The sequence below is a fragment of the Gobio gobio genome, assembly GCF_949357685.1.
Source record: "Gobio gobio genome assembly, chromosome: 23".
In the NCBI taxonomy this organism is placed as follows: domain Eukaryota; kingdom Metazoa; phylum Chordata; class Actinopteri; order Cypriniformes; family Gobionidae; genus Gobio; species Gobio gobio.
In genome coordinates this window covers 36,412,935-36,439,847 of record NC_137119.1, presented here as the reverse complement: position 1 = coordinate 36,439,847, position 26,913 = coordinate 36,412,935, and the positions used below count along the sequence as shown (strand labels likewise).

The 26,913-nt window shown below is 37.7% G+C and overlaps 1 protein-coding gene across 1 annotated transcript in view; it reads left to right on the top strand.

Annotated features, from left to right (window-relative positions):
- asic1c (acid-sensing (proton-gated) ion channel 1c) overlaps positions 1–26,913 on the top strand; it is a gene marked incomplete at both ends in the record, with an annotated part of 126,662 nt that overhangs the window by 84,548 nt on the left and 15,201 nt on the right. The window contains 2 exons of the mRNA XM_079806057.1: positions 22,448–22,598; positions 25,340–25,467. Of these exons, the coding sequence (XP_079662183.1) occupies positions 22,448–22,598; positions 25,340–25,467 (279 nt within the window). The remainder of the gene's footprint in view (positions 1–22,447; positions 22,599–25,339; positions 25,468–26,913) is intronic.

Genomic DNA, 26,913 nt, shown 5'->3' with positions numbered 1-26,913 from the left:
TAATGTAATATGCCGACTTCACAACTTGCCAACACAAATGCGGCAGATTAAAAGAATATTTAGTTTTCAATACAAGCTTTCTTGATCACATTTGTGGATCTCTCACTCAAATCATAACCATATTTACAGTGATACACTTACAGTGGAAGTCAGTAGGGGAAAAATGTTACAATTATTTTATTTATTTATGAATATGATCATTGTAAATACGTGTTGAACTTATGATCATATTTTTATGTGATGAACTTACAGTGGAAGTCAGTAAGGGATAAATGTTAAATGCACACTGTTGAAATTATATCCAAAAGCTGAAACAACATGTTTTGACAAGACTAATAAGATTGCTAATTTTGTGCAAATTGCATTTACTGTTAATGTGATTTTCCTTTTACTCACCCTCAAGCCATCCTAGATGTATATGACATTCTTCTTTCAGACGAATACAATCAGAGTTATATTTAAAAATGTCCTGGCTCTTCCAAGCTTTATAATGGCAGTGAATGGGAAGCCAAAAAAGTGTATCCACCATTATAAACGAACTCCACACGGCTCCGGGGGGTTAATAAAGGCCTTCTGAAGCGAACCGATGGGTTTGTGTAAGAATATATCCATTTTTAAAACTGTATAAAGTAAAATATATAGCTTCCGCCAGATCGCCTTCCGTATTCAACTTCAGAGAGGAAGTTTATCGCCTCCCGCAGTTCAAAACGCTTACGCTATGTCCGACGTCATCGTTGTGCCAGTTAGGCTTTTTCTGCAAGTTGAATACAGAAGGCGGTCCGCCCGGAAGCTAGATGTTACTTTTATAAAGTTTTAAATATGGCTATTTTTCTTACACAAACCCATCAATTCAATTCAGAAAGCCTTTATTAAAGGTGCTATAAGCGATGTCGCACATTTTTTAGGCCAACACATTTTTTGTCACATACAGCAAACATCTCACTGTCCGCTAGCTGCCTGTCCCCTGAACACACTGTAAAAAAAATGCGGTCTCTGTAGTTAGCACAAGCTCCACAAACGGCAACAAAAACAAGCTTGGGCAGTCTGGACAACGAAACATAATAAACAGTGCTCCAGCCAATAACCGACAAGAATGATTTGGGGTGGAGGTTTGGGGTTAGTGCGCGTGCACATGAAGGGGGGTGTGTAGAAGAGAAAAGCATAAAGAGGGAAGTTTGAATTATATGATTTTGATATGGCCGACACACGACCAAAGAGGCAACGTTCTGATGGACCACTTGCAACGAAAAGGGAAAAGGAGAAGAAACGCGCAAAGTCCCGCATTTTCAGGTGCTGGTCATTATAATTAGAATATCATCAAAAAGTTGATTTATTTCACTAAATCCATTGAAAAAGTGAAACTTGTTTATTATATTCATTCATTACACATAGACTGAAATATTTCAAATGTTTATTTCTTTTAATTTTGATGATTATAACTAAGGAAAATCCCAAATTCAGTATCTCAGAAAGTTAGAATATTACTTAAGACCAATACAAAGACCAACTGAAAAGTATGAACATGAAAAGTATGAGCATGTACAGCACTCAGTACTTAGTTGGGGCTCCTTTTGCCTGAATTACTGCAGCAATGTGGCGTGGCATGGAGTCGATCAGTCTGAGGCACTGCTCAGGTGTTATAAGAGCCCAGGTTGCTCTGATAGTGGCCTTCAGCTCTTCTGCATTGTTGGGTCTGGCATATCGCATCTTCCTCTTCACAATACCCCATAGATTTACTATGGGGTTAAGGTCAGGCGAGTTTGCTGGCCTTTTAAGAACAGGGATACCATGGTCCTTAAACCAGGTACTGGTTGCTTTGGCACTGTGTGCAGGTGCCAAGTCCTGTTGGAAAATGAAATCTGCATCTCCATAAAGTTGGTCACCAGCAGGAAGCATGAAGTGCTCTAAAACTTTCTGGTATACGGCTGTGTTGACCTTGGACCTCAGAAAACACAGTGGACCAACACCAGCAGATGACATGGCACCCCAAACCATCACTGACTGTGGAAACTTTACACTGGACCTCAAGCAACGTGGATTGTGTGCCTCTCCTCTCTTCCTCTAGACTCTGGGACCCTGATTTCCAAAGGAAATGCAAAATTTACTTTCATCAGAGAACATGACTTTGGACCACTCAGCAGCAGTCCAGTCCTTTTTGTCTTTAGCCCAGGCGAGACGCTTCTGACGCTGTCTGTTGTTCAAGAGTGGCTTGACTCAAGGAATGCGACAGCTGAAACCCATGTCTTACATACGTCTGTGCGTAGTGGTTCTTGAAGTACTGACTCCAGCTCCAGTCCACTCTTTGTGAATCTCCCCCACATTTTTCAATGGGTTTTGCTTCACAATCCTCTCCAGGGTGTGGTTATCCCTATTGCTTGTACACTTTTTTCCTTCCCTTCGCCTCTCTATTAATGTGCTTGGACACAGAGCTCTGTGAACAGCCAGCCTCTTTTGCAATGAGCTTTTGTGTCTTGCCCTCCTTGTGCAAGGTGTCAATGGTCGTCTTTTGGACAACTGTCAAGTCAGCAGTCTTCCCCATGATTATCAAGCCTACAGAACTAGACTGAGAGACCATTTAAAGGCCTTTGCAGGTGTTTTGAGTTAATTCCTGTCGCTGATTACGTTCCCCTCTAGTGGGCGTAGTTCTCAGTGTCGCGCTGTCTCAAATGCCTGTATAAACTTTTTTGTCCTTAAACGCTCGTTTTTTGGGTCAACAGCTTATAAAAACTTCTGGGTTTTTTGGTTCTGGGTTGTTTAGCTTGTTTGCTGTACACCTTGTCACACATCAGCTTTTAGACATTGTTCTGTTTTTTGTTATAAGTCAAAAATGACAAGGAGGCCGCTTCACGCAATACAAAGTCAATGGAGACTGTGGGCGTGGTCTTCAGATTATGACGCGTGTCGCTCTGTCTCTATGGCTTGAAGGTGAGTAAATCATATGGTCATTTTCATTTTTAGGTGAACTATCCCTAATGTACACGTTTATTTATTTAAATATAATATTATATATACTTTTTTTATAGTATGTAATGCCAAGTTTCCACAGTCCAATCAGTTAATTATGAATAAAAGCAAGTCTCAACATTTTTGTTTATCTGAATATCCTGTTGCACTCAGAAATATGCCAGATTATGCAAGTAAGATGGGTTGTAAATGCCATTTCATGTTGAGTTTACACCAACTCTCGTTAACATGTCAAGCAGAACTACGGTGGATGCCATAATTTATTATGGCTTCCGATGACCTTACATATAGCACGCAGACTCGTATTTAAGATTTAAAGCTTTATTCGTTGTAATTGCATATAGGGAAAAAGTGACCAGTACATTATTCAGGGCATCATGTTTTGTATTTCATGGATGAAATAAAGTAATTCAGGCTGCGAAAGACATGACAGTATTTTCATTTTTGGGTGAGCTGATCCTTGAAGAGAGTCTGTCCGTTCTTGACTAACTCCGAATCTTGAGTTTGCATGAGTATTAAACCTGAGGCAGGTTGTTCATGGTGTGTGAGTGACAGAACCGGTCTGTTTCTTCTCCCGATTGCGCTCGCTGCTGCTCTCTCGTCTCATTCGGCAGTCGCAGAACAAGGCCCTGGGTTTGAAGAAAACAGCATCTGTTATTTACTGATACAGACAGACACTCGTCTCCCAGCAGACTGTGCGTTTGGGGAATACAGAAGCAGCCAGGCAGCGATGCAGCTCATTTGATTTCTCCTCTGGCTTCTGACTCGCTGAATCATTTCTCCTTTTAACGGCTTTTAAATGTCTATCTGCTTTGATCACTGCAACATATTAAAATGTTGGTTACAAACAGTTATTAGCAGCAAGCGCTTGGGGAACACGCTTGTTTGGATTGAATTTGTGATGTTTTGGGGGTCAATTCATCTGATTTCTGTTCTTTTAAAGGAGGCTTTCACTAAGTATCTTTTGCCATAGTGACAATAGTAATTTACCACACAAGTTAGCAGTTACCCAGTGCTGACTGAGAACTATGGCCACAAGATGGCGCTGCTAGCAAAGAGATGAAATATTTTACATAGCAAACAAATGTATGATTTTATTTTAGATACATAAACTGCACAATAAATGCTAGTTTAGCCTGATTTCTGGACTTGTTTTGACAAAATGGAGATGTGAGGATTATGAAGAAGTTGATTTTAACAGCAGTATTTTGGGTTTAAAAGCCTGTTATTTGTTCAAAAGTGTTCTCAAAACAATTTGATATTGTTAAAGGAGGGAAATCCTAAATATCTGAACTGTTTTCGATGAGTTGTGAAGGGTGTGCAAGCCAAGAGAATCCATTTATGAACTTGATTTCTAGAAATGAGGATTAAGGAGAAGCTGTTTTGTTCCAGCAGGGAAGCTGGCATAAGGTTATGGTTTGGTCTTAGCTGGTTTAAGTTGGTCTTCTAACCCGTTCAATATGGTTTTGATCTGGTTTATCTAGTTGAAAAGTGCCTAAAAACTCTTTATAACCCTTTAAACCTTAATAAAACTGCAGATACATTCCACTGTTGGCCACAAACTGCAAAGATGCCACAAATTTTGTTTTTTATCCCTTTAGCTCATTGTAAATAGAGACAAATCAGTTGTGATCCCTGCAGTGATCCCCAGGTTTAGGACCATTTATTTTCATCTTAAATCTAAGCATCTTTACTAGAGGACGGGTCGTCCTTGTCTGTTTCCGCTCGCTCGGGTTCATTCTGAAACACACTTCACTACTCCCTGTAGTCTCCCTGTAAAGCTCACACGAATGGGGATGTGATTTTAAAATTTCATCGACATCCCACCGCAGATACTTGACATGATTTAGTGATGTGCAGCGGTACGGACCGCCTGTTGAAATGTGAGCGCTGCTTCTGTCAAACCGCTCATATCTCACACATGTGCGCTGGTTTGATGCACTCAGTAAAACTGCTATGATGAATTCCATAAAAGTCTTGAAATATGGTGCTTGGGCCAATAAAAAACGGAAGAATTTAATTTCAGGGCTTTGAGGTGTTATCTGGTTTGGCATTGGTCTTAGCAGAGCAGGTGAAAATCCTTTGCATTGAGCAAGGCAATGTGCATTTATTATAAGAGGTTTATGCAAAGTTTTTTTTTAAGCCTATTAAATGTTAAAAATTATGCCTCTCAGTGTCAATCGTACTTTAATGATGAATGGCTATAATATAATAATTTGTCATTTCATCCCCAGAAATGGAGATAAATCCATTGACATCAGTTACATTAGTATCTGTGAAACTGGCATTCATTCATAGTAGGCTACTTGGTAAAGGGATTCCTTGAAGCAAATATTTAACATTTTCCATCTTTATGCTGTTTCTACATTTCATTGTGAAATTATACAGTTTAAAATATAATTATAATTTACATGTTAATGTTAGGCGCGATTTTAATTAAAGAAAAATTTGTAATTTAATTAGATAATTTTATATATACCGATCAGGCATTATGACCTAATATTCCTAATATTGTGTCAAAACAGCCTTGACCTGTTGTCGAGGCGTGGACTCCACTAGACCCCTGAAGGTGTGCTGTGGTATCCGGCACCAAGATGTTAGCAGCAGATCCTTTAAGTCCTGTAAGTTGCTAGGTGGAGCCTCCATGAATCGGATTTGTTTGTTCCGCACATCCCACAGATACTCGATTGGATTGAGATCTGGGGAATTTGGAGGCCAAGTCAACCCCTTAAACTCATTGTTGTGCTCCTCAAACCATTCCTGAACAATTTTTGCTTTGTGTCAGGGCGCATTATCTGCTGAAAGAGTCACAGCCACCAGGGAATACCGCTTCCATGAAAGGGTGTACATGGTCTACAACAACACTTAGGTAGGTGGTACGTCAAAGTAATGAACTTCCCATAGTGCATCCTGGTGCCATGTGTTCACCAGGTAAACGACGCACACGCACCCGGCCATCCACGTGATGTAAAATAAATTTCTATGAACTGTAGCGTAGCCTACTATACTTGTTGTAGCCATTAAAACACATTTTTAGTTTTATATGTTTAAATATTATAATGTTATTTTTAAATTTAATTTAGGCTACGTTGATTATGAAAAGTGAACAGGACATATAAGATGCGAAATATGTTAGAAGACAAGGGGGTCAGAAATTATTTTGACCACTTCATTTGTTGAAAGTGAATTTCGTTTTATATAAATTGTATCTTAATTTTAATAAATTGTTTTATCAACCAATTGCCTTGATTTAATTAATAATAAGCAAATATAGCAGACAATGACAGAGGCGCTGGCGCCTCGTGAACAACGGCTTAAATGAACAACTTCTAGAAAAAAACTTTAGATGGGGGCAGCCCTTGCTACTTATTTCAGATTCTCAGGCATATATACGAACCAGCATATGTCACAAAGGGCATTCTGGGTTGAGTGTGCAGTGCTGAGTGGAATGAGCTTTAGAAATGAACAGAATCTTCAGAAAGGCGCTCTCCACTCTGGAGGAAAAGCCTAATACCGCTCTATGCATACTTTCTACGCACACCGCAATGGTCACAATATGACCTCATGTTGGCTATGTAAAAACATACTGTAACTCAACATATAAATAATACTTTTTAATGGGTCACTTAAAGTGTTTATTAAAGATTAACAATTAAGAAAATTGTGGTTCAGTGTTGTATAGAAAATATTGAGAACATTTCTCTAATAAAACCAATGGAAACTAATGGAAACTTGAGGCTTGAGTTTTGAGGCTTGAATTTAGGAACTGATTAGGCTGATAAAATTAAGGAAAAAAGGCCTATTTATTTTAAGAGAATATATATAGATTTTATATAGAGACACCATTGTTAGTTCCCAGCATGCTTTGCATATATTGTATGTATTTTTGAGTGAAGAGAAACATCTGTTAATGTTTAATGTTCAGTTATGTTTGACATTTGAAAGTGTTTCTGTTATGTTGACATTTTGATAGTTACCATTGTGCAGAAGAGTTGAGCTTATGGTTAGGTTGTGAATAACTGCATGTACTAATAATATGAGGCATGTTGCTTTGTGTAATGAGCAATAACTTTGCTAATGGCAGTGCAGCAACAAGTTTGTTCCTACTTGCGCTGTGCTAACAGCATACAGTCTATTAATTGTACAATATAACTCAGTCAAATATAAACTCATTTCCATTCACTCTAATTCACAAACTTTTGAGTCAACCTAAAATAAAAAAAGGCATTTCACTAAAAATATTAAATTCATTGTGTCATAGACTAAATAATATAGGAGATTTTACGTGATTTATTCAGGTAGATTCCATTAAAGAAATCAAGCCCTAAAAACTACTCAAAAATATATTTATACACACCGATCAGGCATAACATGAATATGAATAACATTTTGTCCTCAAAGTTGATGTGTTAGAAGCAGGAAAACTGTGCAAGCGTAAGGATTTGAGCGAGAGTTTGACAAAGGCCAAAGTGTGATGGCTAGACGACTGGGTCAGAGCATCTCCAAAACTGCAGCTCTTGTGGGGTGTTCCCGGTCTGCAGTGGTCAGTCAGTGTCTATCAAAAGTGGTCCAAGGAAGGAACAGTGGTGAACCGGCGACAGGGTCATGGGCGACCAAGGCTCATTGATGCACGTGGGGAGCAAAGGCTGGCCTGTGCGGTCCGATCAAACAGACGATCTACTGTAACTCAAATTGCTCAAGAAGTTCATGCTGGTTCTGATAGAAAGGTGTCAGAATACACAGAGCATCACAGTTTGTTGCGTATGGGGCTGCATAGCCGCAGACCAGTCAGGGTGCACGGAGCAATGGAAGAAGGTGGCCTGGTCAGATTAATCAGGTTTTCTTTTACATCACGTGGATGGCCGGGTGCATATGCGTCTCTTACCCGGGGAACACATGGCACCAGGATGCACTATGGGAAGTAGGTAAGCCGGCGGAGGCAGTGATGCTTTGGGCAATGTTCTGCTGGGAAACCTTGGGTCCTGCCATCCATGTGGATGTTACTTTGACACGCACCACCTACCTAAGCATTGTTGCAGACCATGTGCACCCTTTCATGGAAACGGTATTCACTGTTGGCTGTGGCTCTTTCAGCAGATAATACGCCCTTACACAAAGCAAAAATGGTTCAGGAATGGTGTTTGAGGTGTTGACTTGGCCTCCTTGGGGTAAATTGCCCCTTTAGCTGCCTTTTTAATGTATTTATAATCTTTTTAAACTTCTACATTCTTTACATCAATTATTGAATTCTAGTGATGTCATATATTTTGGGACCAGAAAAAAAAATCCTTGGTTATTTAGGTTAGGCTTATTTTTGTGTATATTAGCTTGTGATTATGAATTTTTAAAAAGGGGAAACTAATAGAATAAGCACTTGCCTGCTCTATTAGTTTCCCCTTTTCAAAAATTCATATTCACGGCTATAATACACATAAACAGTAATTTGCTCAATAGCACCGGGAGCAGTAGTGCTCATTGCTCCACTCGAGCTCATTAAAATTCTTTAAGTTTTCAAATTAGTGCTTAAGCACATGTATTTTATTGAATGAAATCTCATATAAAGTTCACAGTGCCGCTTTAATGGAATTATGCATTACAGAACCAGCAGACGTCCTTCGGGACATTAGCAGGATGTACCCGGAGTAAAAGGTACTCATTTGAAAGCAGATGAAGATTGTAATTCACAGATGTTCTGTTAAGGTTGGTCAGGTGACATTTACTCCCTGATACTCCTTGATAATTAAAGTTTGTAGCACTGTGGTATATTACCAAACGGTTGTAAATCGTACACGTTTACAGATTGTAAATATGTCAATTTTGCACTTGGCATTAGAGCATTGATTCGTTAAATAATCCAAATTGTGATCCAGGACTGTGTAACAGAATCATTTGTCACTCACTGATCCAGTTCAGCAGTATTCCAGCTGTAATTACCCAGCGCTGTCATAAATGTCTATGATCAGCTGCTATGGAAACTGACAGCGGGACAGGTAGACACGGTCCTCGTCTGCATGATTTCTCAGCCGTCATTATATCTCTTTCAATTACCCTCAGTAAGGAGGAGTATATCTGATGGTGGTGTAGTTTAGTGGTTAAAGATCTGCCTTTTAAGACCCAGAAGGGGTGATTCATGAACTGTCATCACATACCAATAAACAAGGCTTTTATCCCTGAGCTGTTGTAGAGGGAATCATCCTTGCACACTTATGGCCAAAAATATTGGCATATTTCTCAAGTAATTCATCAACACATGTTTTTCCTTGGAGCAGTGAACCACAAAACACACAAATAATGGTCTGGATAATATTATTGACATTCTAGATTTAGGGCCCTATCATACACCCGGCGCGACGCAAGTGTTTTTTGCTAGTTTCAACCTGACGCAGTTAACGCGTCCAGCGCCGCATTGTTTAAATAGCAAATGCACACGCACACATCTGTTCGCCCATGGGCACGCTGGTCTGAAAAACAAGGTGTGTTCAGGCGCATTGTTGGCGCGTTGCTATTTTGAGGCAACAAAAACCTGGTCTAAAATCAATGTTGCTGTATTTTTTTTGTTATTTAAAGGGCGTGTTAGTAATATGTGCCTATAGGCGGGGGCACAACACACCAGCAGACTCTGCTTATTACACACACAGGGATGAGCAGCAGCACAAAAACATTATAAATTACAATTACAATGTAAAAGATTATTGTTGTGTAAATAAAGATAAAAATGCCTACATGTCATAATGGATAGTCATTGCATGTATCAGAATGACCTATTTGCAGTAATGATGAATGAAATTGGCTACTTATTTAACCAATCGTGGCAATACACACATGTATTTAAACTGACTCGTCAGGTTGAGGGTGTCTAGATTCCGCCATGTTAATAGTGAATCCAGCATTGTGCAAGCTCAACTGGCTTTTAAAGAGGTCATGAACTGGCTTTCTTATTTTTTTTTATTCTGTTGTCTAAGGTCAACTTATGATGTTTGCATGGTTTTTACATTCAAAAACATCATAATGAATAAGTAATAGGCTATTTACTGCCTTGGTTTTGAAGCTCTCTGAAAAACGCTCTGTTTTGATGGGCGTTCCGCACTGAAGACTTGGAAGTAAACGCCCACGGCTAGGATTGGATAAGATTTGCATATTTAATGAGCTTCAGCTCCCCTCAGTACATGTGGAGATTGTTTTGAAAGCGTCTGGAGAAACGTTCACAGGGCTCGCAAAATATATTAACCAAACAAACACAATGATTCATCTCTCATCCACCCGCGATTGATTGGAATGTTATTTTTGTATTACTTGGACGGCCCGATCAGTGAATAACCGCGACCCGTACACACACACGCATGCGCGCTCTCCTGTCGAATCCAATATAGAAGGCACAGCATTATGTTTTAATCTCCAATATGTCTGTAAATCCAGTCTCGACCTGTATCTTGTTTACAAACTATTCCGTAGTGAAATGAAGTGAACAAACGCGCAATGTCTTACGCATGTGAGCTGGAACCGGCATGTTTATTGCTCGGTAGCGCGACCCGTTTAGCTCCACGAGTCGCTGGGCGGGGTTGAGGCGGCGCTTCTGCATTCTATGATGTCAGTGGTCGACATATTCTGAGATCTCTTGTTTTCTGGGCCTGGTGTCAATAAAAGCTTTTCTTTGACTAACAAGGACGTTTTCAGCTCCGAAACGTACAGGATATTCTTATATCACAAACTTTTATATATCAAAGGCTGAATGAAAAGTTGATTTCTCAGTTCATCACCCCTTAAGGGAATGGGAGATGAGACTCTGATTGGTTTATTGCACGTTACGCCAAAAACACACACATCATTTCATCGTTAAACTAGAAATGCATTCGGACACGCCCCAAATGCACCTGCGCCATGCACTTCAGACCATGTACTCAGATTGTTAAAATGGGGCCCATAATGTTTGATTTCTCTGCCTTTGGAATATAACTGCTATTAAAAGGATAGTACACCAAAATATGCCTTTCTTCAAAAGTTTCTTTCTTCTGTTGAACACAAGACGACATTTTAAAGAATTTTGTTAATCAGACAGTTGACGGCTACCCATTGACTTCCATAATGGGAAAAAAATACTAATGAAGTCAATGGGTGCAGTCAGCTCTGGTTACCAACATTCCTTAAAATATCTTCTTTTGTGTTCAACATCAGAAAGAAACTCATACAGGTTTGGAACGACATGAGGGTGAGTAAATGATGACAATTTTCACCCTTTAAACACTTAATACACTTTATACATCTCTGTTTGAGCAGTTTTGTCATTCCTCTTCTGCAAAATGCTTAAAGGCTTCCACCTTTTGACTGCTGTTGCAGGTCTTCATTTGTATTCAATGGGATGTAGGTCTGGATTTATTGCTTGCCATTTCAGAAAATGCCAATGATTATTTTTTTTAACCATTACAAAATGCTTGCTTTATTTGGAGATTGTCATGCTGGAAGACCTAAAGCATCTAATTCTGCAATCATATGAAAATGCAACAACTTTGATTTATTTCAGTTTCTGTAAAAATGCAAGAGGTGACATTTATTTTTTGCCTGTGATCGTAGGAAAAACATATGGTAAAAAAGTTTAGTAGCACTTTATTTTAGGGTTTAATTCTCACTATTTACTAGTTGCATATTAGCATGCATATTACTAGGATATTGGCTGTTTATTAGTACTTATAAAGCACATATTAGTGCCTTATTCTGCATGAGCATATTCTACACCCCTTAATCCTACCCAATGCCTAAACTTAAGCGCTACAAAAACTACCTTACCAACTATTAATAAGCAGTAATTAGGAGTGTTCTTCAAACGTTAAAAGTGAATATGTGTTCCCCATACTAAAGTGTTACCAAAAGCTTTTGCTTTCTAAACTAATGGAAAGTGGCTGACCACTTCAAATTTAGGAGTTCATTTGATTTATTCATGTCACCTTTAATTTGATTAGTTTTTTTGGACGAATGGCATTAAGTAAGAATGTTTGAGAACTGATCATTTCAGTCGAAATGAACTTTGGCAGTCAGAAAGCATTAGTTTCACACTTTTAATATGACCAAAATATAGGTTTTCCACCTGATTATTATTTTAGAAATTGAGCTCACAGCACAGGAATAAGATAACGATCTTAGTTTATGTGAATACATATTCGATGCATCACAAAACTGGCTGGTTTTTGAAGTTCTTGCAGTTTTGCCTCTGAAAGACGAATTAATCCACAAGGCTTAATGACCCTAGACGGAGAAATATTGACTGTGGCTCCAGTGTAACTGGGAGAAAATTAGCCGCCACTGAGAGACCCGACTCTCATCTATATTTATATCAGCCTTCACTGAAAAATGTTACATGAGCAAGAAATACAGATAGTTCTTCATTCCTGAGCAGTCAAATAAACACAGGAATAGAATATTATGGATTACAGCGGGAATATTATGAAACACTGATTCTGTCCTTGACTGAGCTGTAGAGATTTTCATTGAATAGAAGATGAATTCAATCTTTTTTCAGCTCTAATTAGCTCAAGCTTCAGGAACGGGACCAGTTTCCGCTGTTGGAGTAGCAGGCTAGATGGAGTTATTAATAATTAGTGATATTTAGGAAGAAATAATCACTGCAAAGGTCGCATGGTCAGATATTTGAAAGATATAGTTGTTCGGGGCATGTAGTAAGCAAACTAAATATCCATGGGTATAACTTCACTCAAAAAAAAAAAGGTTCTATATGGCACCAAAAATGGTTCTTGGCTCGTAATCATAGGGGAACCTTTTTTAGTGCTATATAGCACCAATTTTGGTGCTTCAGTGGTTCTTCAGAGGTGCTATATAGCACCTTAGTCAAAGAACCGTTGAAGAACCACGTAAGAACCGCTGAAGAACCACTGAAACGCCAAAATTGGTGCTATATAGCACTAAAAAAGGTTCCCCTATGATTACGAGCCAATAACCATTTTTGGTGCCATATAGAACCTTTTTTTTTTAGAGTGTTTTATATTTCCCACATTCAAAGTTATGCCTATGTCTAGTCTGTATTGTGTTTAAATTCTGATCACGATGACTACAGGTGTTCTTGGGTTTTCCACTGCAGTTTACAATTGTGGCATCCTCTAAACGGCGCATAAACTCAAAATAAACCCTTGGTCACATTACATTTAGGTCAGACGATCGGTCTCTTTCTGTCCAAGTGGGCGGTTCTTTATGCAGATACTCAGTGGCTGATACAAGGAGCATGATAAACTGGGTTGGTTATTCTGGGGCTGATCAGATACAATGACAGGCGAATGAGGGCAGAATGCAATCTTCAAAAACTCTTCTTTTTTTTATGGTGTAAAATAGTTAAAGAAAGGGGATTTGTATGCTTTGAATGCCCTTGTTTTTACTATTTACCTGATGCAGTTTTTGATCAGATGAGTGTGTTATTTTGATGGCGTTCAGTTAGAGCTCAATAAACAGGCAGCTAAAGCTGATAATGTCACTGATGCCTGAAATTAACTTTGTTATATAGGTCATATTTATGGGCATTTCCTTTCAGGAAGGCAAGGAAGTTGATTGAGCAATAAAATAATAAAGCATAAGCATAAATAGAAATTTAACTGGATGAGAATGTATACAAATGCATGGTTTTAATTCAGCTAACCTGAGCCTGAAAACATGGAAGATTGTACATAACCACTGAGATTACTTTTGAAATCTCATTCTATATGCTTTTTTTTTTACCAATTAGATTCTCACCATAATGTGAGGGGGAAAAAATCAAGGTTCAAATGAGGGGAAAAAAATATTTTTTAATGTGATCTCAAACTTTTTGGACCCTACAGTACATATAGACATACATTTTGTGTTAATTTAAATAAAAAATTTGAGTTAATACAATGAAGGAAATTTTCTATTTTAATCGATAGAAACTCAAAATATTGTTATCTAAACCACATTATCTAATTTGATTTTACAAAAGATACATTTATGCAAAATCATGAAAATATTTTTTTACAGTGCATATGTATCTTTCATTAATAAAATAGCAGTTTACTGTACATATAGACTCTCTTAAAATTGAGTTAATTGAAATTAAAGGTGCACTATGTAACATTTTTTCAGTAAAATATCCAAAAACCACTAGGCCAGTGTTATATATTTTGTTCAGTTGAGCACTTACAATATCCCAAATGTTCCCAACTATTTGTAAATCGTGAGAAATTGCTCTTTTAACCAAGGAACCGGGACGTGTGAGGGAATCGCCTGTAGATGGCGTCAGATCTGCGTTATCCTCGGTTTCCGGTTTTATTTTGCAGAAACGCTTTACTCTCACTGCAGTGTGTCATAGCAGCCGCCGAGCGAACGCACAAAGTAACGTCATAACATCATTAACACACTCAGATGTATCTAATATGATAAACACAGCTCCGTTACCTCATACTCATGGCCAGAAAAGCGGTAATGGCGACTGTGGCATAATAAAAGTCCCGCCGGCGACTATGCCATAATAAAGGTCCCGCTGCTTGCGAGGCTTGTTGCATTCTTCTTATTAACAATCGCTCCTGCTTCTGCTTCACTACAGTAACGCTAATAATCACATCCATGAACATGATTTCTGCCCGAGTCCTATCCCGATTAATTCCCACTGGCTGTGAGGTGGAGACCACATGTCCCAAGAGTCTGCGCTCAAACTTGGCGTCATCAAACTACGCCTTTGTTTTCAATAGGCGACCTCTAGCGATTGGAAAAGTTACATAGTGCCACATTAAAAATGTGAGCTAACATAATATTTTGAGTTTCTACTTTATTTATTATTTATCATTATTTATTAAACCAATCTCCATTGTATTATCTAAACCACAGTATCCAGTTTTATTTGACAAAAGATACAAAGTTGTGACAACGAATCAAGAAAAATAATTTTTTACAGTGAATATGTATCATACAACATAAAATAGCAGTTTATGATATCCTACAGGTGTCGGCACAGGATTTTGTAAAGGAATGATCAGTTTACCTGACCTCATCTGACCCATTAACACACATGCACATTTATACTATGTTAACTGATATATGTCCCACGAGAACACTATTCATGTTCATGTAAAATAAACATCTGTGAAAGGCCCCCAAAAGCATCAATGGAGATGAAAAAATAAATAGCATGGCCTCCGGGAATCTCTATCTTAGTTGGCCATTTTTCTACTTCAATGCAATAAATATTCAAGTTTCTGGGTTTCCTGATTCAGGAATGCAAGAAGCAGGGACAAATGGATCCATATGCCTGCTGCAAATCCATCGACAGAATAATTTGAGCGGAGCGGGAGGGGCTGAGCGCTCTCACACAAAGGGGAAAGCAACAAGAATCTGCAGCCAGCCTCACATAGTTGTTCTGTACCAAAAAAAATCAAGCCGAAGAAGAGAGAAGAGGTGAAAGATGAGAGAAAAAACTCAATCTGATCTGTTCAAAAGGACTTCGCTGAAAGACAAATCAACCTGAGGATCCTGCAGAAACTCCGCTGTGAATGAGATTGACATTATGTACTTATCTTAATGAGCTTTGTTGGATCACAGCTTGGTAACGTACCATTTTTTTCCCCCTTTTACTTACGTATATCGTTTTTCTTTGCATGGACTGGCAATGATATAGGATATTAAAGCTTAATGAATTAATTGGGATTTTGCTACCGCTCTACAATACGGCTCCATTAGTTAACTACATTAGTGTACATGAACTGACAATGAAACATACTTCATAATCTTAGTTAATATTAATGTCAACATTTACTAATACATTATTCAAATTAAAAGTTGTATTACTTAATGAATCCGAGTTGACAACTAGCAGGTGTATTATTATTAAATAACATAAAAAGATACTACAACTGATGTATTGCTCATTGTTAGTTAATGCAACTAATGTGTAAATTGTTACCGGGATTTTTTTGTCGCTTGTTTGATTCACGTGATTATCATTAATCATAGGATCATGTTTCTACATCGGGACCGTATTGATGCATTTTGAAAGAGTTTGACAGCACTATGGAGGAGATGTCTGCGTCCAATCAGGAGGCAATAAACAAAGACTCTCTGATGGATGATGCCAAGAGACGCAGCAGCCGGAGGACACTCAGAATGACTTTAACCCACAGTGCTAAGGACATTACAACGGCGTTTGTTCTTAGAACAAAAGTCCACGGGCTGAAGCACGTATTCTCCCCACACAAATCTAAAATCCAGCGCTTGTTTTGGCTCCTGGCCCTCTTTGTTTGCTTGGGGCTCCTCTTCACGTGGTCGTGGAACCGAATCCTGTATCTCCTTTCCTACCCAGCCGTGACCAAGATCTACATGGTTTGGTCTCGCAACATGACGTTCCCGGCCGTTACGTTCTGCAACCAAAACCTCTTCCGCGTGTCCAACCTCACCAAAGGGGACATCTTCCACAGCGGCTACTGGATGGACATCATGCACCTGAACCACACGGTCAACCGACAGAGCGTTTCTATGCTCAAACACAGTCGACACGGTGAGAGGCTGCTGCACCTTCTGGACTTCTCCAACTACAGCCCGCCTCCTGACCACCAGATCAACACCACCGAGATGATTGACAGGCTGGGCCACCAATTAGAAGACATGCTGCTGGAATGCAGGTTCCGGGGTGAAAACTGCTCTTACAAGAACTTCATCCCTGTATGTAAACATCACGGTCATGCTTTGCACTTTCAGACAGTTTACCATGATCAACAGTTGTCCACACTTGAGATGCCACGTTTGTATTTGACATCCGTTGCTCAGGATGAACCAGTAAAGCAATTCACAGTTGTAATTAATCAAATCTCCTAAAGCAATTAATTAGACGACCTGAATAAATCTAGCTGAAGGGTTTTGAGTTTCTAAGAATTCCTAGTTGCGTCTTCTGGGAAAAGCACAGGCAAGGTGTTTAAATGTATTACAAATAAGAGCGATTTCTCATTTTAACAGCGCAAAACCATTTCCACTGCAGTTGTGTGTGTGTGTGTGTGTGTGTGTGTGTGTGTGTGTGTGTGTGTGTGTGTGTGTGTGTGTGTGTGTGTGTGTGTGTGTGTGTGTGTGTGTGTGTGTGTGTGTGTGTGTGTGTGTGTGTGTGTGTGTGTGTGTGTGTGTGTGTGTGTGTGTGTGTGTGTGTGTGTGTGTGTGTGTGTGTGTGTGTGTGTGTGTGTGTGTGTGTGTGTGGATGGCTAAATCTCATAAAAAAGGTCACTTGAAAAAGGGGTAAAAATATATTTATATTATTTTATATAATTCTATTCATGTGCCTTTTAATAAAAAAAGAGTGAAATTTTCTTTTGAGTTGTAGGTAATTAATTACCATTATTCTCGATGGCAGTTCATCAGATTCTTATTACTGTACAGTCATTTTTAACTATTTTTATTTACTTTTTCTACTGTAAATGCAGTAATATATTAAAATAATAGTGCTGTCAAATCGATTCATCAGGATAAATCGCATCGAACATAAAAGTTTGTGTGTGTGTGTGTGTGTGTATATCACTCTAACAGCAATTGGGCTGTTTTAAGCAAACACTTAACCCAAACGCTGGGTTAAAACAACCCAATTACTGGGTTTGTCCATTTTCAACCCAATTTGGGTTGTTTTTAACCCAGCATTTTTTAGAGTGCGTATATATATACACATATACAGTCACATATACACACACACACACACACACACACACACACACACACACACACACACACATATATATATATATATATATATATATATATATATATATATATATATATATATATATATATATATATCGGTTATATATATCGCGATTGATTGATCTATTTGACAGCACACAAAAAAAGCAAGAATTAACATAATAAACACTGCCATTTTGTATAAATATCGGTAAATATTACTTGCATGAAAGTGGTAGAGAAAATACTAATAAAATAAATTTAATAACATAAATGCTAAATAAATTTCATATGTATCTTTTTCATATGTATATTTTTATAATTTTATGAATTAAAATATTTTTAACAAATAACAACAATGAGCAGAATTTTGTTATTTTTTCATTTTAAGATATTTGACGATATGAGCCGAGCCGTGCATGCTGATGACAGGTGTTCACACTGATTCACCCATGTTTTCATAAGTAAATGTTCACTTCCAATCATTTATTGACACAATTGCCGGCCGCATTTGTCATCAGCGTCAACGGGGTTTTTTTTCCCCCATTTTTTTTTTTTTTGTAGGAACGCGGAGCAGGTTTAGAGGACTGTTCACTGAAACCCTAAGGCGAAAAATCTCAGTAACATCTACTGGCACAGAAACTGCTCTCTGACAAATTTCTGGGTGGAAGACGCATGAATTATTAAAAAGCTCTGGGTGCTTTGCACAGATGTGCTTAAAGCCTGCCTTCAGCTAAACTCCATTGCTCAGGATCTTGATCCTCTTTTTCTTCATTATCAGATAGAAAACCAATCTACCTCTTATAATCCCCAAATCCCTTCCAGTGTTTAAGCATATGAAATTGTACGCATAGCTAGAATCTGATGTGAAATTAACATAACTGCTTTCCATGAATCTGTGCTCACTTGCAGATTACATATGCACAAAGCTCTGAATCATCAGTCTAAATGAGTTCTCGCCTGGTGCGGTGCGCTTCCCTTCAGAATGAATGAAGTTAATTACTTGGGAAACAGGGAGGAGAGAGAGGCTTCAACTATTGTTGGAAAACAATGTGCTCATTCGGTGTGTTTTGGTAAACCGTGAACTCTGCATGGCAAACACAAATCCTCTGTGATGCATCGACATGCTGACAACAACGTTTCATTTGAGCTCGAAGCGCTTCTGTTTTAATTGAGATTGTTGAGATAATCAATCGTAACCTCACATCTCACTCTTCAGATGCTTGATAATAATGTGGGAACATAGCGATCGCAGGTGTGATAGTGTCAGGCTGATTCGTTTGATTCTATGTCCTTTTTTTTAAAGGTCAAGTGTACAATCTTGTGGCACTGAGCAAAATTGCAAAAATAAATGTATTTTAACATCTTTCCCGTGCAACACACTGCCAGAGTGCTTTTTGGGAGGTTGTTGGAGATATTTAGAATAGTTTATGTGTGTGTTTATGCAGTTGCTAGGGTGTTTTGGTAGGTTGCAGTTGCGAATAGCGTTCTGAATAGCATAGTGTGTTTGTTTGTGGTTGCTAGGGTGTTGCTATGCAATTGCAAAGGTATACTGAGTAGTTTGATGTGTTTGCTAGGGTGTTACTATGCAGTTGCGTAGGAATTTGAAGTAATGTTTTATGCAGTTGTTTTGTCCCGGTGTTAATTTGCTAAGATGTTCATAGTATAGCATGTTTGTTTGTGGTTGCTAGGGTGTTGCTATGCAATTGCAAAGGTATACTGAATAGCTTGATGTGTTTGCTAGGGTGTTGCTATGCAGTTCCGTAGGAATTTGAGGTAATTTTTATAATGTTTTATGCAGTTGTTTGTCCCGGTGTTAATTTGTTAAGAGTATTAGCATGTTTGTGTGTGGTTGCTAGGGTGTTGCTATGCAATTGCTAAGGTATAGTAAGTAGTTTAATGTGGTTTTTATGCATTTGCTAGGGTGTTGGTATACAGTTGCATAGGAATTCTTAGTAATGTTTAAAATGTTTTATGCAGTTTGTTTATGCTCTGAAGTTGTCTGGGTGTTGCTATGCAGTTGCTAGGATGTTCAGAGTATAGCATGTTTGTGTGTGGTTACTAGGGTGTTGATATGAAGTTGTATTCTGATTAGCGTTTGCATGCACTTGACAGGGGGTTCTGGGAAGTTGTTAAGGTGTTGCTATGATATTCTGAGTAGTTTATTGTGTTTGCTAGGGTGTTCTGCAAGGTTGTCAGGGTGTTGCTATGCAGTTTCTGTAGATTGTAGAACCTTTGTATGCAGTTGCCTGGGTGTTCTGGGAGATTGTCAGGGTGTTGCTATGCAGTTTATATGGTGTTCTGAGTAGTTTAATATTTTGTATGTAGTTGCTAGTGTGTTTTTGGAAGGTTGCTAGAGCATTTCAGGTGTTCAGAATACTTAAGTGTGTTTTTATTCATTGTCAGGGTGTTGCTATGCCCTTGCTAAGGGTTTCTTAATAGTTTACTGCGTTTGTATGTGATTGTAGTTCTTTTGAATGAAAACTTTTGAATGGCTTCCTTAAAGTAATCTGTGTACATTTAAAGTCGCCATGAAATCAAGTTTTGAAATGGAAGTTTTTTTGGCTTTTAGTATGAATATGTTAGTCTTACTGTTATCTATAAGCTAGTATGATTCAAAACGATGACAACATTCATATTTAGAAAATAGCCTTCAAAACTTAGTCTCTCACTTCCGCCAATATTGATCAATGATTTTGATGACATCACTCTGCACTTCAGCTTCTCATCAGATTTTCTGTCCAATCAAATGTTCTCTAGAATTTGCAGCCCCGCCCCCTACATTATAAATAGATGCTGAAGCTGCAGCTGAAATTGCAACGGGTTTCAAGGCACTTCAGTGGGCCTTTAAATGGGGAATGGGATAGGCCTATTTTAAAAGGATAGGTCACCCTAAAATTAAACTTAAGTCATCATTTACTCACCCTGGTTTTGTTCTAATGCTGAATGCCCTTCTTTCTTTTTCAGACCACAAAAGGAGAATTTTTAAAAGTGTCCTGCTCTCGTCCGTCCATATAATGACAGTAAATAGCGACCAAAAACAAACAGACCAAAATGAAAATCCTGACCTTGGCCGTTGATCTTCTGTGCTCGAATGTGTGTTCATGAAACTCTATTAGTGCCACAGTTCACTCCGTCTCGTCCATAAAAAGCACACAAGTAGTGAGAAATCAAGATGAATAAAAACACATGAACTGCAACCTAGAAATCCCAAAAAATGATCTGTGTACTTTCTCCACTGAGTTAATATCTCCAGAACTCTGTATGTCTGATGATGGTCAGAATGACAGTTGACAGATGTGAATATCGATAACTTCCTGTTACGATAAACACATTGGATATAGTCAACTCAGAGAAGAAGGTACATGGATTATATTTCATGTTGCATTTTTGTTCATCTGGATTTCTCACAGGCTTTTTCTGGAAGAGAGACGTGGTGAACTGTGGCTCTCATAAAGTCTTATGAAAGGATTTTCATAAAATTATACATTCAATTTTGGTGTGTTTTTCACCAAACCCTATCGTACACCCCCAGAACACTTGGAATATATGACACACGTGACGCATATGATCATTCGTGATACTTTTGCATCTTTTTTTTAAAGCTTGATGCTGGTCATTGTTCACTTGCATTATATAGACAAGCATGAGCGGAAAAAAATGTTATCCTCTTTTTGTGGTCCATAAAAAAAGACACATTAGAACACCAGGGGGATTAAATTATGAGTTCATTTTCATTTTAGTGTGAGCTATTCCTTTAACACTGAACAAATGAATCACATCATCTTTCAGTACATCAGATGTTCATCTTCAACTGCACTGTTTGCGCTTAATTATCCTGCTTGTTGAAACGCCTCAGAAGAACCCACAGGGATGAAACAGGCAAAATGTAGCTTTACCTTTTTGTTTCAGTATTTTGTGTGCTGTCAAGGTACGGTCTCAAAGCTGAGCAGGGAGCGTGAGAGTGAGACAGTCCTTGTTGAAGTCCTAGAGCTGAAAGATCTACCGCTCATTAGTGTCACAGCGGGGTCAGGAAACCATGACTGAACTCATCTGTGTGGCCAGTGTCTCTGGCTTCATCACTGTCAAAACACTGCCAAGACCATCATATTTCAGGCAGCTATTATTTGCAAAGGGATGAAGCCTGTTCTTTAAATTGCTGTCAGTTAATTGGATTTCCTTTCAGTGAAAGTGTCGACAACCGTTTTTTTGTTAGTTTTTTTGCTTTGAATATGTGAGGAATTGCAGTCAGAATATCATATAATTAATTCGATTGCATATACATATATTGCATATATACTACCGTTCAAACGTTTGAGGTCAGTGAGTGTGGAGGTTATGTTCAATTTATTTAATCAAAATAAAAATTGTGAAATATTATTGCAATTTAAAAGAACAATTGTTTTATTTGAATATACTTTCAAATGTGATCAAAGCTGAATTTTCAGCATCATTACTCCAGTCTTCAGTGTCACATGATCCTTCAGAAATCATTCTAATATGATGATTTGCTACTCAGTAAACATTTCTGATTATTATCAATGTTGAAAACTGTTCTGTTTTATATTTTTGTGGAAATCGTGACACTTTTTTTTTGATGAGTAGAACGTTTATAAGAACAACATTTATTTGTTGCATCTTAAATGCAATTGAATGCATTTTTTTCCTGAATCATCAAAGTACAAAAAAAACTTGCTGCCCCCCAGACTTTTTGAACGGTAGTGTGTGTGTATATGTACAGTATACATAAAACTATATTTCATATAATATAATCTTTTGTGTTTTTTATATTTGTTACATTTCTTTTTTTGTCCTCCCGCAGATTTACACCAGATACGGGAAATGTTACACTTTCAACTCTGGTCTAGATGGAAACCCCTTGTTGACGACTTTAAAAGGCGGAACAGGAAATGGGCTGGAAATCATGCTGGATATTCAACAGGATGAGTACTTGCCAGTTTGGGGTGACACAGGTAAGCAATATATTAGACATAAAATACATCAGTATTGTGTTTTGCATAATTTATGTTTATATAAATCACAGTGTTTCTTCAATAATTTTATTGATTCAAAAGTTTCAGACCGAAAGCTACATAATATGTAGATATGATGCTTTAAAGTGCCCATATTATGCTATATTAAAGATTTTGTTTTGATGTATAATGGTATACATTACCTCTTATATCACCTCTTTTTCTCAGTGTCTGAAAGGATTCAATAAAAGATTCTCTAAACCCCTCCTTTCCGAGCACCTTCTCTGCTCTGATTGGTCAGATGACCCAGTCTGTTCTGTTGTGATTGGTCGACCGCTTACAGCACATGTCAGAAACGAAACGGCCATTATACGTAGGTTTGTAACAGGAAGTTAGACTGGAATTGCTGAATGACTCGTTTCGGCAGTTCAAAATCGGTTCTTTATTTTGGTAGACAATACATTTATTTGTCATGCACTTTGATTTGTTTAAAACTTTGATTTGATATCTTTATTTCGAACATGAGAGAAGAAAAAATAAAATACAATAATGTTCAAACATTTTGAAAGAAAGAAAAAAAAGTAAAGAAGAAAAATAAATTTAAAAAGAAAACAGCAAAGTATCTTACTTTCCTGTATAAACATGCTTCTATCTCATGTGCGAAAAGGAGTAGGAAGAAGTAAAACTTATGTACTCCTACCCCTTTAACTCTTGCTTTCCTTTAAATAACATACATATGCCTACATCTACGCATATACATATAAACATCTACATATATACATACACATATACACATCTATATATATACATACATACACACATACATATTTATACCCCTATATCCACATAACACATACCTACACATATACATAGCTGACCTTTTACATTCACAAACGGGTATTACTCACTGCATGAAAGGAAATATTCAAAAAAGCATAATATGGGCACTTTAAAGGTGCTCTGTGTAAATTTTAGCGGCATCTAGTTGTGAGGTTGTGAATTGCAACCGCTCTCCCCTCCCTTTCGAAGCACATAGAGAAGCTACGGTGGCCGACACGGGACAAAGATGTCGTCGTCTGAGACAGCAGAGAGTAGCTAAGCGCTCTTTAGAGCAGTTTGTCGGTTTCGAGCTACTGTAGAAACATGGCGGCGCACAATGGTAAGGGGACCCGTGGTGTATGTAGTAGGGGTTACACAGACTAGTCGATTTTATTGCTCTGCCATGACGCTTTAAGCTTGACGTCGACTAGTCGCTGGCCTATAAAGGGTGCAACAGGATAAGCCATTTCCTGACACGCACGCTCCGGAAACAAAAGATAAAATGACGAATAAATGCATTTGTGAGAGTGCGCCAGAAGACATGTTTGATTTATACCATCTAGATGCTCAAAATTGATCGTGAGAATGCACATTTTAAACAGCTTATTGTACACGTAAGTTAATCGCCATTCTAAACTAATGGGTGCTGCATTGTAACGCGCACACATAACTCGCACATCACGCGGAGATCGCTGAATAAAATAGCTTAGAAACTGAAAAGTTTTAGCATATTTCTTAGTAACTAAATCCCACAGCTTCACTATTAGTAGAGAGACTCTGCATGTCTCTCTCTCTCTCTCTCTCTCTCTCTCTCTCTCTCTCTCTCTCACTAATGGATTCATATAAATGCTTTATCTGTATCTGATTTGGAACGAGCAGAAATCAGTGAGAAATAAAATGACCCAAAGACAACTTTATTTTTAAATTTTTAATAATTTAAAAAAAGCTGTTATGTTGGAGAAATAACCTTGTGGGCAGCGCTGTGTCATATGTGTCACAAGAAAACCTGCGTGAATGACGTCATAAGCGACTAGTCGACTCGACTTTCATCACATAAATGTCGACTTTAAAAAATCTAAAGTCATTCAACCCCTAGTATGTAGATAGAAATGGCTAATTCTTAGGTAATAAAAACGTAATGGTTCATTATGTAAGGTCTTTATACACCACTGAAAATATAGTTATGTATATTATATTGCATTTCTGTCAATAGATCTTCATAAATATTACACAGCATGCTCCTTAATGACAATATGCATCACTCTGGGGTTGAAATGCTGCCCCATTTTTTAAAAATATACTTACAGAAAAGGTTCCTTGGTTGAATTATGTTCCAACTATGTCCAAAAATGATATTTCAAAAAGACAAGATATGGGTTCTACATCATATCTGAAGGAATTGCACATTAGCATAATTTACCCATAAGTGGGCGCACCAAAATGATTTCACTTGCGGTAGAACATTTAGATGCTGAGATAACAAGGTTAGGACTCTTTCTTGGTGGTTTTTTCACTGAGTACACCTGCACCATTACTGCTGCGTCAGTCGCCTCATTCATTTTCTGTGGCATGCTGCAATTTTTCAGCATAATCATGCACAGAAAATAAATACCAAACCGAACGAGTTACAAATATCAAAGTGCAATTTAATCAGCTGTAGATGACAAGCGGTCAGTGTTCGGAATTGATGTACTTGCATGCTAGTGAAGATTATGTATTTATAATCTATTCATCTTGGTCATTTTTATGGCTCTAGAGGAGACTTTATATCTAGAGGCAATATGGAAGCAGTAAAGAAACATGAAACATTCTGGATAAAGTAATTATAAAGTTCATTATAAAGTCATTCTATTTTTTGCCTTGAGGCGGTAGACATCAAATCTCCCGCTCTGTAAATAATCTTGTTTAATGTCTCCCCACAGACGAAACCTCGTACGAAGCAGGCATCAAAGTTCAGATCCACAGCCAGGACGAGCCGCCCTTCATAGATCAGCTGGGATTCGGTGTGGCCCCTGGTTTTCAAACTTTTGTGTCTTGTCAGCAGCAACTGGTACCTAATCCTAATCCTATTGCATTTATCACATGTCCTTATATCAGCTGACCTGCTTATTAAGATCTCCATCCACACCATCATCTCTTTAAACCTGGAGAAAACCAGACTTTTTGGTGCAGAACTAAGTCAAGTTTTACATGCACTACAGTTTAAAAGTTTTGGGTCATTGAGATTTATGTTTTTTTAACCATTCTTTTGAAGTTTCAATCAAAGAATCTTGGAAAAAAGTGTCACGGTTTCCACAGAAATATTAAGCAGTGCAGTTGTTTTCAACATTGATAGTAATCATAAATGTGTCTTGAGCAGCAAATCAGCATATTAGAATGATTGCTGAAGGATCATGTGACACTGAAGACTGGAGTAATGATGCTGAAAATTCAGCTTTGCATGACAGTAATAAATTACATTTTTAAATGTATTCAAAAAGAAAACGGTTATTTTAAATTATAATAATATTTCACAATTGTACTGTTTTTACTGTATTTTTAATCAAATAAACGTAGCCTTGGTGAGCAGAAGAGTCTTACCCACCCCAAACCTTTGAACGGTACAGTACCTTGTACCAACCTGACCAGTACATGTTCTTACACACCAAGATTTTATGGTTTTTTTATAAGGATATTTTTAAGTTTTACTGAACATGATGATCTCATTATTTGCTAAAATGTATCTGTAAACTAAAGTAAAGTGACAGTAGAAATCTAGGGGATAATTAAAATAATTAAATATTTATTGATTTAGTATTTTATCATTTTTATTTAAGTACATTTTGAAACGCAAACTATTTTAGTTTTTTTATATATATTTTTTAAATTAGGAATTCATTTTATTTTGTTTTAATACAATTAAAACAAATATAAATTAAATATAAGCATTTTTAAATATGTCTGTTAATTTGTGCATTTAAAAAGTGATCTATAATGGGATTTATTATTTATGTGAGTATGATGATTTATACATTTAAGTTTTTAATTAAGTTTGATTCATTTTTCAATTTTTTTTGGCTTTTAGTATGAATATGTTAGTCTTCCTGTTATCTATAAGCTAGTGTGCTCCAAAACAATGACAAAATTCATATTTAGAAGATATAAGCCTTCAAAACTTAGTCTCTCACTTCCGCCAATATGAATCAATGATGTTGATGACATCACTCTGCACTCCAGCTTCTCATCAGAATTTCTGTCCAATCAAATGCTCTCTAGAATCTGAAGTCCCGCCCCCTACATTATAAATAGACGCTGAAGCTGCGGCTGAAATCTTGTTCACACATCTACTATTCTCTACTTGGTGAATGCATGACACGTAGTGCACTATATAGGGGATAGGGAACGGTTCATACAGTGTAAATATGATTTCCATTGGGGCGAATTAAATCTGGTTTCACATTAGTGTCACATGAACCGCGGATCATATGAGCGAGTCGACACAGACCACAAAACATAT